General features: G+C 49.1%; 1 protein-coding gene and 1 pseudogene across 1 annotated transcript in view; one reads left to right on the forward strand and one right to left on the reverse strand.

Annotated features, from left to right (window-relative positions):
• LOC119921772 (vimentin-like) overlaps nucleotides 1–12,570 on the reverse strand; it is a 31,547-nt gene extending 18,977 nt beyond the window's left edge. Inside the window, exons 1-3 of the mRNA XM_038741816.1 lie at nucleotides 12,431–12,570; nucleotides 10,081–10,277; nucleotides 2,666–2,736 (exon numbers count right to left, since the gene is read on the reverse strand). Of these exons, the coding sequence (XP_038597744.1) occupies nucleotides 2,666–2,736; nucleotides 10,081–10,277; nucleotides 12,431–12,570 (408 nt within the window). The remainder of the gene's footprint in view (nucleotides 1–2,665; nucleotides 2,737–10,080; nucleotides 10,278–12,430) is intronic.
• A 2,665-nt stretch (nucleotides 12,571–15,235) lies between these two features.
• LOC119921773 lies at nucleotides 15,236–16,530 on the forward strand (annotated as a pseudogene).
• Nucleotides 16,531–16,768: the final 238 nt, after the last annotated feature.

Consider the following 16,768-nt stretch of genomic DNA (forward strand, 5'->3'; position numbering starts at 1 on the left):
GCGCTCAATAAATGCGATCGAATGAATGAATGGATTGCTATTACGACTACGATTGGTATTTCGACTACGATTAGTTTGTCTATTCTCAACCCCGTCTCTGGCCTTGGTCACCTATGTGACATCTGGATCCTTGCCCATGTACAGCATTCAGTCGACACGGGGAGACACATATAAATAAATTACAGATAAGGGAAATAGTAGATTATAAAAATAAAAATAATAATAATAATAATGATAGTAGCATTTATTAAGCGCTTACTACGTGCAAAGCACTGTTCTAAGTGCCAGGGAGGTTACAAGGTGAAGGTTGGACAAAGTCCCTGTCCCACATGGGGCTCCCAGTCTAATTAGGAGGGAGAAAAGCTATTCTCATTTGACAGTTAAGGGAACCGAAGCACAGAGAAGTAAAGCGGCCTGCCCAAGGTCACACAGCAAGCAATTATAAACAATAATAATAAACAATAATGACATTTGTTAAGCGCTTACTATATGCCAAGCACTGTTCTAAGCACCAGGGAGGATACAAGGTGATCAGGTCGTCCCACGGGGGGCTCACAGTCTTCATCCCCATTTTACAGATGAGGTAATAATAATAATAATAATGATGGCATTTGTTAAGCGCTTACTATGGGCCAACCACTGTTCTAAGCTCTGGGCAGGTTACAAGGCGATCAGGTTGTCCCCCGGGGGGCTCACAGTCTTCGTCCCCATTTTACAGATGAGGTAATAATAATAATAATGATGGCATTTGATAAGCGCTTACTATGTGCCAAGCATTGTTCTAAGCACTGGGGAGGTTCCAGGGTGATCAGGATGTCCCCCGGAGGGCTCACAGTCTTCATCCCCAGATTTACAGATGAGGTAATAATAATAATAATATTATTATGGCATTAGCTAAGCACTTACTACATGCCAAGCACGGTTCTAAGCACTGGGGAGATTACAGGGTGATCAGGTGGTCCCACTTACTATGTGTTAAGCGCTAATCAGGTTGTCCCACGTGGGTAAGCACTTACTACATGTTAAGCACTGAACTAAGAGCAAGGATGGATACAAGCTTACCAGGTTGGACACAATCCTTGTCCCATGGTCTAAACCGGAGGGAGAACTGAATCCCCAATTTACAAATGAGATAACTGAGGCTCAGAGAATCCTCATCCCACGGTCTAAACCGGAGGGAGGAGAACTGAATCCCCAATTTACAGATGAGATAACCGAGGCACGGAGAATCCTCGTCCCGTGGTCTAATCCGGAAGGGGGAGAACTGAATCCCCAATTTACAGATGAGAAAACCGAGGCACGAGAATCCTCATCCCACAGTCTAAACCGGAGTGGGGAGAACTGAATCCCCAATTCACAAATGAGATAACCGAGGCACGGAGAATCCTCATCCCACGGTCTAAACCGGAGGGAGGAGAACTGAACCCCCAATGTACAGATGAGATAACCGAGGCATGGAGAATCCTCATCCCATGGTCTAAACCGGAGGGAGGAGAACTGAATCCCCAATTTACAGATGAGATAACCGAGGCATGGAGAATCCTCATCCCACGGTCTAAACTGGAGGGGGGAGAACTGAATCCCCAATTTACAGATGAGATAACTGAGGCACGGAGAATCCTCATCCTACGGTCTAAACCGGGGGGAAGAGAACTGAATCCCCAATTTACAGATGAGATAACTGAGGCACGGAGAAAGAAGTAACCTGCCCAAGGTCTCCCCCTCCTAGACTGTGAGCCCGCTGTTGGGTAGGGACCTTCTCTGTATGTTGCCAACTTGGACTTCCCAAGCGCTTAGTACAGTGCTCTGCATACAGGAAGTGCTCAATAAATACGATTGAATCAATGAATGAACACAGCAGACTAGAGAAGCAGCGAGCATGGCTCAGTGGAAAGAGCCCGGGCTTGGGAGTCGGAGGTCGTGGGTTCAAATCCTGGCTCTGCCAATTGTCAGCTGGGTGACTTTGGGCAAGTCACTTCACTCCTCTGGGTCTCAGTTCCCTCATCTGGAAAATGGGGATGAAGACTGGGAGCCCCCGTGGGACAACCGGATCACCTTGTAACCTCCCGATCACTTAGAGCAGTGCTTTGCACATAGTAAGCGCTTAATAAATGCTATTATTATTATTATTATTATTATTATTATTATTATTATTATTATTATTATTATTATTCTCTGGGCCTCCGTTCCCTCATCTGTCGAATGGGATGAAGACTGTGAGCCCCACGTGGGACAACCGGATCACCTTGTAACCTCCCCAGCGCTTAGAGCAGTGCTTTGCACATAGTAAGCGCTTAATAAATGCCATTATTATTATTCTTATTCTCTGGGCCTCAGTTCCCTCATCTGGAAAATGGGGATGAACACTGTGAGTGCCCCCGTGGGCCGACCGGATCACCTAGTAAACCTCCAGATCGCTGCTTTGCACATAGTAAGCACTTAATAAATGCCATCATCATCATTATTATTATTATTATTAGAAGGGGGAGACAGACAACAAAACATATATTAACAAAATAAAATAAATAGAATATGCAAATATGTACGAGAGAGAACTTGTATTTTTCAAGCGCTTAGTACAGTGCTCTGCACCTAGGGAGCACTCAATAAATACGACGGAATGAGAAACAGGACCTCAAGAAGGGCAGAGGGAACTGCATCTCACCCGAGCACTGGTTTTCCGAGGCGCGGGGGCTGTTGCTTGATTTCCCAGGCTCCTCTCTGGGAGATGAGGACCTGTGGGAAAAGGAAAACCACTGTCCGTGAATCCAGTGCCACTTCCCAATTTCCCAGATAACCCAACCAGAGATTGCCCTGAGGAGCAGGGAGACCTGAGGGAGAAAGAAGGAAAACCACTGTCCGTGAATCCAGTGCCACTTCCTAATTTCCCAGATAATATCACCAGAGATTGCCCTGAGGAGCTGGGAGGCCTGAGGGAGAAAGAAGGAAAACCACTGTCTGTGAATCCAGTTCCACTTCCCGATTTCCCAGATAACCCAACCAGATATTGCCCCGAGGAGCAGGGAGACCTGGGGGAGAAAGAAGGAAAACCACTGTCCGTGAATCCAGTGCCACTTCCCGATTTCCCAGATAACCCAACAAGAGATTCCCCACCCATTCAAAAAGGTATAGATCCAGAAAAGAAGAGGAAGCGGGAAAAATGAGGGCTTTGGGACGGCTTCTTGGAGGAGACGGGATTTTAATAAAACTCTGAAGGTGGGGAGTGTAGTGGCCTCCTAGATGTGAAGAGCGACGTTGTCCCGGGCCGTGGGGAATGGGAGGAAGGAGAAGGGAAGGATATTGACATGTTTTTCAAAAGCCACAGCGTGGCTCAGTGGAAAGAGCCCGGGCTTTGGAGTCCGAGGTCATGGGTTCAAATTCCGGCTCCACCATTTGTCAGCTGGGTGACTTTGGGCAAGTCACTCAACTTCTCTGGGCCTCAGTTCCCTCATCTGTAAAATGGGGGTGAAGACTGTGAGCCCCCCGTGGGACAACCTGATCACCTTGTTACTTCCCCAGCTTTGCACATAGTAAGCGCTTAGTAAATGCCATTATTATTATTATTATTGTTAAAAATAATTCTATGCGGATGAAGGAAAAGCAGGTGAAGATAACTTAGAGAAGGACAGACAGACGTTTCTAGGAATAATCAGCTGTCTAGACTGCGAGCCCGTCGTTGGTTCAGGACCGTCTCTGTATGTTGCCAATTTGGACTTCCCAAGCGCTTAGTACAGTGCTCTGCATACAGGAAGCGCTCAATAAATACGATTGAACGAATGAATGAATCTGTATAGATTTATTGCTCTATTTATTTTACTTGTACATATTTACTATTCCATTTATTTTGACTAATGATGTGCTTATCTCTATAATTCAATTTATTCTGATGGTATTGACACCTGTCTACTTGTTTGGTTTTGGTGTCCGTCTCCCCCTTCTAGACCGTGAGCCCATTGTCGGGTTGGGACCGTCTCTGTTTGTTGCCAATTTGGACTTCCCAAGCGCTTAGTACAGTGCTCTGCACTCAGGAAGGGCTCAATAAATATGACTGAATAAATGAATGAATCTGTACAGATTTATTGCTCTATTTATTTTACTTGTACACATTTACTATTCCATTTATTTTGACTAATGATGTGTTTATAGCTATAATTCGATTTATTCTGATGGTATTGACACCTGTCTACTTGTTTGGTTTTGGTGTCTGTCTCCCCCTTCTAGACCGCAAGCCTGTTGTCAGGGAGGGACCGTCTCTATATTTTACTTGCGCTTTTAGTAAGCGCTCAATAAATATGATTGAATGAATGAATGAATATATGTTGCCAACTTGTACGTCCCAAGCGCTTAGTACAGTGCTCTGCACACGGGAAGCGCTCAATGAATATGATTGAATGGATGAATGAATATATGTTGCCAACTTGTATGTCCCAAGCGCTTCGTCCAGTGCTCCGCACACGGGAAGTGCTCAATAAATATGATTGAATGAGTGGATGAATATATGTTGCCAACTTGTACGTCCCAAGTGCTTCGTCCAGTGCTCTGCACACGGGAAGCACTCAATAAATATGATTGAATGAATGAATGAATATAAGTTGCCGACTTGTACGTCCCAAGTGCTTCATCCAGTGCTCTGCACATGGGAAGCGCTCAGTAAGTATGATTGAATGGATGAATGAATATATGTTGCCAACTTGTACATCCCAAGTGCTTCGTCCAGTGCTCTGCACATGGGAAGTGCTCAATAAATACGGTGGAAGGAATGAATGAAGAGGGAGGACTGGGTTGTAGTAAGAAAGTCGGGAGGAGAGCTAGGAGGGGGAGAAATACCTCCACCACTAACCTCCTCGCCGGGCCGCGTCCTCACCTGTCCCGCCGTCGATCCCCGGCCCACGTCCTCCCCCTGGCCCGGAATTCCCTCCCTCCACACATCCCACCAAACTAGCTCTCTTTCTCCCTTCAAAGCCCTACTGAGCGCTCACTCCCTCCGGGAGGTCTTCCCGAACGGAGCCCCTTTTTCCCTCTGCACCTCCTCCCCTCTCTGTCACCTCGACTCCCTCCCTCTGCTCTGCTCAAGCGCTTAGTACAGTGCTCTGCACACGGTAAGCACTCAATAAATACGATTGATTGATTGCCCCCGGCCTCCCAGCACTTGTGTGCATATGCATGTATTTATTATTCGATTTATTTGATTAATGATGTGCATCTATCTATAATTAATAATAATAATAATAATGGCATAATGTAAAATCCTCATTTGACAGATGAGGGAACTGAGGCCCAGAAAATAACAATAACAATGATGGCATTTATTAAGCGCTTACTGTGTGCAAAGCCCTGTTTTAAGCGCTGGGGAGGTTACAAGGTGATCAGGTTGGCCCACAGGGGGCTCACAGTTTTAATCCTCATTTGACAGATAAGGGAACTGAGGCCCAGAGAATAATAATAATAATAATAATAATAATAATAATAATAATAATAATAATAATAGCATTTATTAAGCGCTTACTATGTGCAAAGCACTGTTCTAAGCGCTGGGGAGGTTACAAGGTGATCAGGTGGTCCCACAGGGGGTTCACAGTCTTAATCCTCATTTGACAGATGAGTGAACTGAGGCCCAGAGAATAATAATAATAATAATAATAATAATAATAATGATGGCATTTATTAAGCGCTTACTATGTGCAAAGCACTGTTCTAAGCGCTGGGGAGGTTACAAGGTGATCAGGTTGTCCCACAGGGGGCTCACAGTCTTCATCCCCATTTGCGAGATGAGGGAACTGAGGCACAGAGAAGTGAAGTGACATGCCCACAGTCACAAAGCCGACAATTGGCGGAGCGGGGATGTTAGCTGAAGTCACGAGAGTGAATGAGTTCTCCAAAGGACGACTCAGAACTGAGCCGTGAGGGATGTCAGAGGGTGGAAGGGAGTGGAGGAGCCAGAAAAAGAAACTGAGAAGGGGCAGGAGAGACAGGAGTGTCAGTGACACCGGAGCTGGAGGAAGCTTCAAGGAAAAGAAGGTGGCATACCTTGTCAAAAGCAGTTGCGAGGTCTAGGAAGATTAGGACAGAGTACAGACCATCAGATTTGGCAAGAAGAGAGTCATCGGTTACCTTTGAAAGGGCTGTTTCTGTGGAAAACAGATTGGAGGGGATTGAGGACAGAACTGGCGGAGACAGAGGAAAAAGAAACTGAGGAGCAGAGAGACAGGAGTGTCACTGAAGCCAGGGTTGGAGGAAGCTTCAAGGAAAAGGAGGTGGTATACATTGCTAAAAGCAGTTGAGAGGTCTAGGAAGATTAGGATGGAGTGCAGACCATCAGATGTGGCAAGAAGAGAGTCGTCGGTTACCTTTGAGTGGGCCGATTCTGTGGCATAAAAGCGGTGGAAAACAGATTGGAGGGGATTGAGGAGAGAACTGGAGGAGAGGAGACAGTGGAAAAAGAAACCGAGAAGGAGCAGAGACAGGAGTGTCAGTGAAGCCAGGGCTGGAGGACATTTCAAAGAAAAGGAGGTGGTATACATTGTTAAAAGTAGTGGAGCGGTCTAGGAAGATTAGGATGGAGTACAAACCATCAGATGTGGCAAGAAGAAAGTCATTGGTTACCTTCGAGGGGGCTGTTTCTGTGGAAAACAGATTGGAGGGGATCGAGGAGAGAACTGGAGGAGACAGAGGAAAAGAAACTGAGAAGGAGCAGAGAGACAGGAGTGTCAGTGAAGCCAGGGCTGGAGGCCGTTTCAAGGAAAAGGAGGTGGTATACGTTGTTAAAAGCAGCTGAGAGGTCTAGGAAGATTAGGATAGAGTACAGACCATCAGATTTGGCAAGAAGTGAGTCAAAAGCAGTTTGGAGATCTAGGAAGATTATGATAAGAGTACAGACCATCAGATTTGGCAAGAAGAGATTCATCAGTTACCTTCGAGAGGGCCCATTCCGTGGTGTAAAAGCAGCAGAAAGCAGATTGGAGGGGATCGAGGTAAGAACTGGAGATGGTGGGTGTCACCAACTCACGCTCGGAGTTTGGGAGAAACACGGTAGGAGGGAGATGGAATGATAACTGGAGGGATCCTTGGGGGTCTAGGATAAGATAGTAACGATCCTAGTGACTGAATATTGATAAATTGAATATTTACATTCTTGCACTGGTAATCACATTTTTCTCTCCAGTATCTGAAATCTCCAGTGGTTGTATTTCAAAACTACGCCTTGGGGCTGGAGAAACCCCAGGGCAGAATAATAGGTCTTCCTCATTGCTAAGGGGTGGCATTTTCAGGAAATGACAAGGAAAGGAAATCCTAGCTGAACAGGACTACACCCGGGAAGTACTGCCTTGAGTCCTGGCAGGAAAACTTCAGGGAGTGCAATTTTGGTCATCTAAGCCTCCTTCTGGAGTGAATCCTAACCCTCGTCGACCTCTCCGCTGCCTTCGACACTGTGGATCATCCTCTTCTTCTCAACAGTTTGCTAGACTGTGAGCCCACTGTCGGGTAGGGACCGTCTCTCTATGTTGCCGACTTGGACTTCCCAAGCGCTTAGTACAGAGCTCTGCACACAGTAAGCGCTCAAGAAATACAACTGAATGAAAGATAGGGAGACACAAGCAAGCGCTTAGTACAGTGCTCTGCACACAGTAAGTGCTCAATAAATATGATTGAATGAAAGATAGGGAGACACAAGCAAACGCTTAGTACAGTGCTCTGCACACAGTAAGCGCTCAATAAATACGATTGAATGAATGAATGAATGAATGAATGAACACAAGGATCCCCCTCCTCCCCCTCCCCATCCCCCACTTACCTCCTTCATTCATTCAATCGTATTTACTGAGCACTTACTGTGTGCAGAGCACTGTACTTCCCCTCCCCACAGCTCCTGTATATATGTATATGTTTGTACGTATTTATTATTCCATTTACTTATTTTACTTGTACACATTTATTCTATTTATTTTATTTTGTTAATATGTTTTGTTTTGTTCTCTGTCTCCCCCTTCTAGCCTGTGAGCCCACTGTTGGGTAGGGACTGTCTCTATATGTTGCCAACCTGTTCTTCCCAAGCACTTAGTACAGTGCTCTGCACACAGTAAGCGCTCAATAAATACAATTGAATGAATGAATGAATTCATTACTCTACTTATTTTACTTGTACATATTTATTCTATCTCTGCCCCTGCTCTCTCCCCCTCTCTCCAGGCTCGCATCTCCTCCTGCCTTCAGGACATCTCCATCTGGATATCTGCCCGCCACCCAGAACTCAACATGTCCAAGACTGAACTCCTTGTCTTCCCTCCCAAACCCTGCACTCTCCCTGACTTTCCCATCTCTGTTGACAGCACTACCATCCTTCCCGTCTCACAAGCCCGCAACCTTGGTGTCATCCTCGACTCCGCTCTCTCGTTCACCCCTCACATCCAAGCCATCACCAAAACCTGCCGGTCTCAGCTCCGCAACATTGCCAAGATCCGCCCTTTCCTCTCCATCCATACCGCTACCCTTCTCATTCAAGCTCTCATCCTATCCCATCTGGACTACTGCATCAGCCTTCTCTCTGATCTCCCATCCTCGTGTCTCTCCCCACTTCAATCCATACTTCATGCTGCTGCCCAGATTGTCTTTGTCCAGAAACGCTCTGGGCATGTTACTCCCCTCCTCAAAAATCTACCAATCAATCTGCGCATCAGGTAGAAACTCCTCACCCTGGGCTTCAAGGCTCTCCATCACCTCGCCCCCTCCTACCTCACCTCCCTTCTCTCCTTCTCCAGCCCACCCCACACCGCTCCTCTGCCGCTAATCTCCTCACCGTACCTCGTTCTCGCCTGTCCCGCCATCGACCCCCGGCCCACGTCATCCCCCTGGCCCGGAATGCCCTCCCTCTGCCCATCCGCCAAGGTAGCTCTCTTCCTCCCTTCAAGGCCCTACTGAGAGCTCACCTACTCCAGGAGGCCTTCCCAGACTGAGCCCCTTCCTTCCTCTCCCCCTCGTCCCCCTCTCCACCCATCTTACCTCCTTCCCTTCCCCACAGCACCTGTATATATGTATATATGTTTGTACATATTTGTTACTCTATTTATTTATTTATTTATTTATTTTACTTGTACATATCTATTCTATTTATTTTATTTTCTTAGTATGTTTGGTTTTGTTCTCTGTCTCCCCCTTTTAGACTGTGAGCCCACTGTTGGGTAGGGACTGTCTCTATATGTTGCCAACTTGTACTTCCCAAGCACTTAGTACAGTGCTCTGCACACAGTAAGCGCTCAATAAATACGATTGATGATGATGATGATTTTATTTTGTTAATATGTTTTGTTGTCTGTCTCCCCCTATTAGCCTGTGAGCCTGCTGTTGGGTAGGGACCGTCTTTATATGTTGCCAACTTGTTCTTCCCAAGCGCTTAGACCAGTGCTCTGCACACAGTAAGCGCTCAATGAATACGATTGAATGAATGAATTTATTACTCTATTTTACTTGTACATATTTATTCTATTGATTTTATTTTGTTAATATGTTTTGTTTTGTTGTCTGTCTACCCCTTTTAGCCTGTGAGCCCACTGTTGGGTAGAGACTGTCTCTATATATTGCCGACTTGTACTTCCCAAGCGCTTAGTCCAGTTCTCTGCACACAGTAAGCGCTCAATAAATACGATTGAATGAATGAATTTATTACTCTATTTCTTTTACTTGTACATATTTATTCTATTTATTTTATTTTGTTAATATGTTTTGTTTTGTTGTCTTTCTCCCCCTTCTAGTCTGTGAGCACGCTGGTTGGGTAGGGACCGTCTCTCTATGTTGCCAACTTGTACTTCCCAAGCTCTTATTACAGTGCTCTGCACACAGTAAGCGCTCAATAAAGACGATTGAATGAATGAATGAACAAGCAGGTTGGAAAGCAGTGGGGAAAAAGCTTTTGGAAAGGGAACAGTTGAGGGAACCGAGAAGGAATGTCACGGAGCAGGTAACTGGGGGAGCCGGGATCGGAATCCGGGGACGGTGATGGGGTGATGATGATGATAATAATAATAATAATAATAATAATAATAATAATAATAATAATAATAATAATAGCATTTATTAAGCACTTACCATGTGCAAAGCGCTGGCTGGACAGCAGGCTCAGAGGGGAGAGGCGGAGGTCACGTTCCAGCCACGGCGGTGGAGGGGAGGGAGTTGAGCTCTTTACCTTTCCGTGAGAAGCCGATGCGGGGCGACGGGAATGACTCCTCCATGGCTCCCGGGAACGCCGCGTCCTCGGCCAGCAGTTTGTGCACCCGGGCCTCCGCCTGGGGAAATTCAAAACATTCGCAAAGACGGGGCCGGGACGGGGAGAGAAGTTCTCGTGGGGGTCAAATTTAAGGCTTCTGAGTTGCCACCGAGCCCGATTCGCGAACGTCAGATATTCATCCATTCAATCGTATTTATTGAATTATAAGTTTATTAATTCACTCAATAAGTTCATTCATTCATTCATTCAATAATATATTTATTGTCAAAGGCAGTTGAGAGGTCTAGGAAGATTAGGATGAATGAATGAACGAAAATTTACTCATTCATTCAATTCATTCAATAAATAATATATTTATTGTCAAAAGCAGTTGAGAGGTCTATGTATATGTTTGCACATATTTATCACTCTACTTATTTATTTATTTATTTTACTTGTACATATCTATTCCATTTATTTTATTTTGTTAGGATGTTTGGTTTTGTTCTCTGTCTCCCCTTTCTAGACTGTGAGCCCACTGTTGGGTAGGGACTGTCTCTATATGTTGCCAACTTGTACTTCCCAAGGGCTTAGTACAGTGCTCTGCACACAGTAAGCGCTCAATAAATACAATTGACTGATTGATTGATTGATATGAAGATTAGGATGAATGAATGAATGAAAATTCATTCAGTCATCCAATTCATTCAATAAATAATATCTTTACTGTCAAAGGCAGTTGAGAGGTCTAGGAAGATTAGGGTGGATGAATGAATGAAAGTTCATTCACTCAATTCATTCAAAAAATAAAATATTTATTGTCAAAGGCAGTTCAGAGGTCTAAGGAGATTAGGATGAATGAATGAATGAAAGTTCATTCTATTAGTTCATACTATTTGCCCAATGAGACCGTATGTGCTACGGTCTCCAGGGCGGGGTTTCCCTTCTCCCCCGGCCCGGGCTCCGACAGCGCATGCGCCGCGGTCTCCGGGACGGGCATCCCTTCCCCACCCCCTCGCCGAGGCTCCGACTGTGCATGTACCCCGCTTGTCCTCCCCCTCCCCCCTCCCACTGGCTCCGGACGCGCACCCCACCCGGTCTTCGACTGCGCATGCGCCGCGCTCTCTATGACAGAAGATATAGCTTTGGGAACTGTATCGTTCATTCATTCAATCGTATTTATTTATTGAGCGGTTACAGTGTGTAGAGCAGTGTACTAAGCGCTTGGGAATAGGATAGTATATAGTATATTACAGTATAGTATAGTACAGTATAGAGAAGCAGTGTTGTTCAGTGGCAAGAGCCCGGGCTTTGGAGTCAGAGGTCAGGGCTTCAAATCCCGACTCCACCGCTTGTCAGCTGTGTGACCTTGGGCAAGTTACTTCACTTCTCTCGGCCTCAGTTCCATCTGTAAAATGGGGATGAAGTCTGTGAGCCCCGCGAGGGGCAAACTGATCACCCTGTAACCCCCCCCCCCCCCCGAGCTTAGAACAGTGCTTTGCACATAGTAAGCGCTTAATAAATGCCCTCATTATTATTATTATTATTATCCCTGGTCCTAGGCCTCCTTCTCCACCTGGTCCTGACCCTCGTCATCTGCCTACCCCTGGCCCTCCTCCTCCCCGTTGTCCTGGCCCTAGTCCTCCTCTGTCTGGTCCTTGCCCCCTCCTCCCACGGTCCTGGCCCACCCCTTCTGCCTACTCTGGTCCTCCTCCTCTGGCTCTGCCTCAACCTTCTCTACCTGGTCCTGGCCCTCCTCCTCCACCAGTTATTAGCCGTCCTCGTCCACCTGATCCTGGCCCTCCTCCTCCTCCGATGGCATCAAATGGACAGGCTGGAACCCAGTTCTGGCCCCAATCCAAGTGCCATTCCCAAGCGCTTATCACAGTGCTCTGCACACGGTAAGCGCTCAGTAAATACGATTGAATGGATGAATGCCATACCAACCCCCTCCTGGGGCACCCATGCCTCACCAGAAGTGTGCCCAAGCCCAGCACTTAAAACTAGCCAAGCTCTACCCTGGGAGGCGGGTCTCCCCCTCCCCGGCCCACCCCCAGACTCGAATGGTGCTCCACTGTCAGCGCCCCCACTCCCTACCGACCCCGCTGGCTGAAGGAAAGGTGGTCCCAACCTGGAAAGGAGGTAGGGTTTTGACACCAGCGCGGTCCAGTTCCCCCCATCCCCGAGTCCTGGGGTTAGAGTCCACCCCCCGCCTGGCCTCCTTCCTCTCACTGGCGGCCAGAGCAAAAATGGGGGTTCACGTAGAGGGCCGGGCCCCCTGAACCTGCTTCTCTCACATGGCTGTCTGGGGCCAGAATCCTCTCAATTCTTCGGAGACCTGAACCTATGGCACGTCCCAAGGCAGCCCCCATTGCCTCAGACCTGGAGCCCCAGGACAGTCCTGTTGCCTCCTCGCCCTCCTAGGCTTCTTCTTCTCCCACGGGATGGGAGCCCTCAGAAGAAGAACTGGCCATCGTTCTCTGCCAGTCTCCTCTTGTAGGATCTCAGGAATCTGCGAATCTTGGTCAAGCAGTCGTTTTCTAGAGTTTGAATTTCTGAAAAGGTGGTGGTAAAGAGCACGTGAGATGTAGGGCAGAGACAGAGAGAGAGAGAGAGAGAGGGAGAGAGAGAGGGTGTCTATGTTTGAGACTCTCTCTGGAAAAGGATTCCCAAGTCCTCAATGGACAGCAGCGAGCTTTCTAGAATGACGGTCATGGTGTGTACTGAGGGGAAAGGAAAAGAGCCATTATTTTCTCGTTTGTTTGCCCATCCATCCATCCAATCGCTTCCCAGAAGGACTACAGACGCTCGGTTTCCATGTCCATCCCACGGAGGCAGGGAGGAGGAGCCAAGAGAGTGCTCCTTTGGGATCCGTCTAAGAAAAGGGGCTGGGCCTGATCATTTTGCAGTTTTTTGTTTGCTTCTTTTTTTCTTTCCCGAGCGCCCTCTTCTCTCCACTCACCAAGAAAGACAATGGCCACAAATTTCACATCTGGCTGGGGGCAGTTGGTATATGCTAGAGCTTGGGATGAGAAAATGGGATGGCTATACTCAAAGCTCTCCATCTGGGGAGGAAGAGAAGGAGAGTGAGAGACGCCAGCCCACCCCCAACCTCCTTGCGGATGCACCCCAACTCTCCAATTCCCAGTTCCACCCAAGGGCACTGGGCTCTTAACCTCCTCCTGGTACCTTTCGCAAATCACCCCCTCTAGACTGTAAGGTCATTGCAGGCCGGGAACGTGTCCACCAACTGTTCAACTGTACTCTCTGAGGTATTCGGTACAGTGCTCTGCAAACAGTAATTACCCAAGATAGCCCACCCATGTGTCCCCCAGGAGGGATCCGCACCCACAATTCTTATCCCAGACTCCAGGACGCCCCCTCCCACACCCCACTCATCCCTGAAGTACTCACCAAGGCCTCACAGATGGTACCGTAGGCTGTGCTCTCTCTCTCTTCCCAGATCAATATCCACCCGACTACTTGGGAGTGCCTCCAGCCGACATTCTGGGCCAACTAGAAGAATGTATATCTGGCTTTCTGGAAACGGAGAGCCCGAGGGGTGGGTGTCAGAGGGCGGCAGATCCCAGGACCAGGGGCCCAGAGAGGATGGGCACCATGGAGGGTGGGGGAGACTCACTTTGACCACTGTTGGGTGCTCGTCCTTCAGGTGGAAGAGGACGGGAAGGAGGCAGCAGATCAGCTTCCGACAGGGGCCGGCCTTCCTCTCCATCACACAGCCACAGCTCCAGGGCTGCCACCCGCACCTGGGCTCTCTCCTGAGGAGAAATCCCCGGTGCAGTGTGTAGGAGGGGCAGGAGATGGGTGGGGGGCTGCTGGCACCCTGGCGAGGGCTGGGGACCCTAGGGCAGAGACAACAGGGGTACTGAGATCTCCGGGGCAAGGGCAGCGCTGGCAGATGGGGAGACGCAGTGCCTGGGGGAGGGTGTGGGAGCGCCATGGGTCGCCGCTGAGGTGACGGGCTGGGGAAGCACTGCAGATTCCCCAAGCTCTATGGGAGCCGTGGAAGCGGCCGCCCCCACTTGGGTTCTCTCCTGAGGAGAGATCCCCGGTAGAGTGTGTGAGAGGGGCAAGGGATGGGTGGGGAGCTTCTGACACCAGGTCGGGGGCATGGGACCCCAGGGCAGGAACAACCGGGGGAGAGACGTCTGCCGCGGGAGTGTAGGGAGCCAAGGCAGCGCCGGCAGAAGGAAAGCTGCGCTCGGGTACGGGGGAAGCCCTGTGGCGCGTTGCGGGGGTGACGTTATTGGGGAGGGCAGCCGATGCCACGAACCCAGGGGGAGCGGCCCCCTCTGGGTTATGGCACAGCCGGGTCGGTGGCCGCGAAAGTTCAGAAGGATAGGAAGGAAGGAAAGGAAGATGGACGAGGAAGCACAAAACAAAGCGAGAGAGAGAGAGAGAGAGAGAGAGAGAGAGAGAGAGAGAGAGAGAGAGAGAGAGAGATACAGACAGAAAGACAGAAAGAAAGAAAGAAAGGCAGACAGACAGACTATGATTGGGACTCACCCTGGGAAAGGAATTCCAAGTCTTCATCTAAGAGCCCCAGGTTATCCAGACTGATGTTGATGGTGTATACTGAAGAAGATATGTAGGCCTTCCAGAAGGCCTTCTGGAAATGGAGAACAAGAATGGGGGTTGCAGGGGGAGGGAAGGTGTCAGAGGGAGAGGGAGGGGATGACCAGTCGCCCAAAATAGGCAGGGACTGCAGAAGGTGGGGAAGACAAATTTTGCTCACTGTAGGGTGCTGGTCCATTACGTGGAAGAGGACAGAGAGGAGGCAGTGGAACATCAATGTTGCAGTTGGCAGGCTTCCTTCTCCATCGACCAGCCACCAGCCACGGTTCCCAGCAGCTCCACGGGAGCAGCCCGTATTTGGGGTCTGTCCTGAGAAGAAACCCCCATTAGAGTGTGTAGGAAGGGCAGGAGATGGGAATGGGGCAGGTTCTTGTCCCAGGCGGTGGTTGATGGTCCCGCCGGTTTGTATTTTTATTTTCTAATTTGTTTGCCTTTCCATCCATTCACCCGTTTCCCAGAAGGACCATCGCCGCTCGGCTTCCATATCCAGTCCCCAGAGGCATGGAGGAGGAACCAAGAGGGGCCTTCTCTGGGATCTGGCAAAGAAAAGGGGCTGGGCCAGAACATGACGCTTTTTTGTTGGTTTTTTGCTTGTTTTCCTTTCTATCCCCAGTGCCTTCCACTTTCCACTCACCGAAGACGAGCGCAGCCGTAAATTTCTTATCTGGTTATGGGCAGTTGGTATAAGCCAGAGATTGGGACCAGAAAATGGGGTGGTTGTCCTCAAAGCTCTCCATCTGAGCAGGAAGAGAAGGAGAGTGAGAGACCCCTGCCCATCCCCAACAGGCTTGTAGATGCCCACCCCCAAGTCCCCAAAACCTAGTTCCACCCCAGGGCACTGGGCTCTTAACCTCCTCCTGGTCCCTTTCCCAAATCAACCCCTCTAGCCTGGAAGGTCATTGCAGATCGGGACCGTGTCCAGTAGCTGTTCAACTGAACTCTCCCAAGCGCTGGGCACAGTGCTCTGCACATGCTAATTACCCCCGATATCCCATCGATGTGCCCCCCAGGAGACATCCGGGCCCACAATTCCCCCTTAGACTCAAGGACGCCCCTCCAGCCCCCCACCCATCCCAGTCATACTCACCAAGGCCGCCCAGATGGTACCATAGGCCGTGCTCTCCCTCTCCTCTCCGCTTAGTGTCCATCCAACTACTTGGGTGTACCTCCAGTCGATGCTCTGGGCCAGCCAGAAGAATATGTATCTGGCTTTTAGGAAATGGAGAATCCGAGGCTGAGTTTGAGGGGGAGAAGAAGCCAGGACCAGGGACCAAGATGAAGGGGACTGTGCAGGGTCGGGGAGACTCACTGCCCACTGTCGAGGGCTTGTCCTTCAAGTGGAAAAGGACAGGGAGGAGGCAGCAGATCAGCTCCTTCTGGGGGCAGGCTTCCTCCTCCGTCACCCAGCTGCTGGCCACAGCTGCCAGAAGCTCCAGGGTTGCCACCTGCACTTGGGGTAGCTCCTTGGGAGAAACCCGCGGTGGAGTGTGTAGGAGGGGAAGCAGATGGGAAGAGGGCAGGTCCTTGACCCGGGCAGTGGTTGATGGTCCTGCCGGTTTGTAGCCCGTCCGCAGGGAGATCTCGGCATCTTCGTGGCGGTCTCTGACCCAGGCGGTGGTTTATTGTCCGCACCGGTTTATGGCCTTTCGGTCCTCACACTTGGCTCTGGCCCTCGTTCTCACAGGCTTCCAATTCTCTCCCAGCCTGGGAGCACTAAGAATAACCTCAGGCCATGATTCTTATTCTACCTCTGCACGTGGGAGTTGAGAAATGTGCAGATCCCGTTCTCAGTACTTGGCGTGATAGTTTACTCTACTACCACTCCTGCACTTTAGCCCAGTGCCTAGATCAAGCCACGGCTGTGTCCTGGGAGATGGAATCGGTCCTGTTCCCATCGGAGTGGGGCAGCAATGGTGGCCATGCAGACAGTGGTTATTCCCAACATTCCACAGTAGGTTGGTTCAGGTCCACATG

This window comes from Tachyglossus aculeatus, unplaced genomic scaffold, assembly GCF_015852505.1.
Source record: "Tachyglossus aculeatus isolate mTacAcu1 unplaced genomic scaffold, mTacAcu1.pri SUPER_30, whole genome shotgun sequence".
NCBI classification, from domain to species: Eukaryota; Metazoa; Chordata; class Mammalia; order Monotremata; family Tachyglossidae; genus Tachyglossus; species Tachyglossus aculeatus.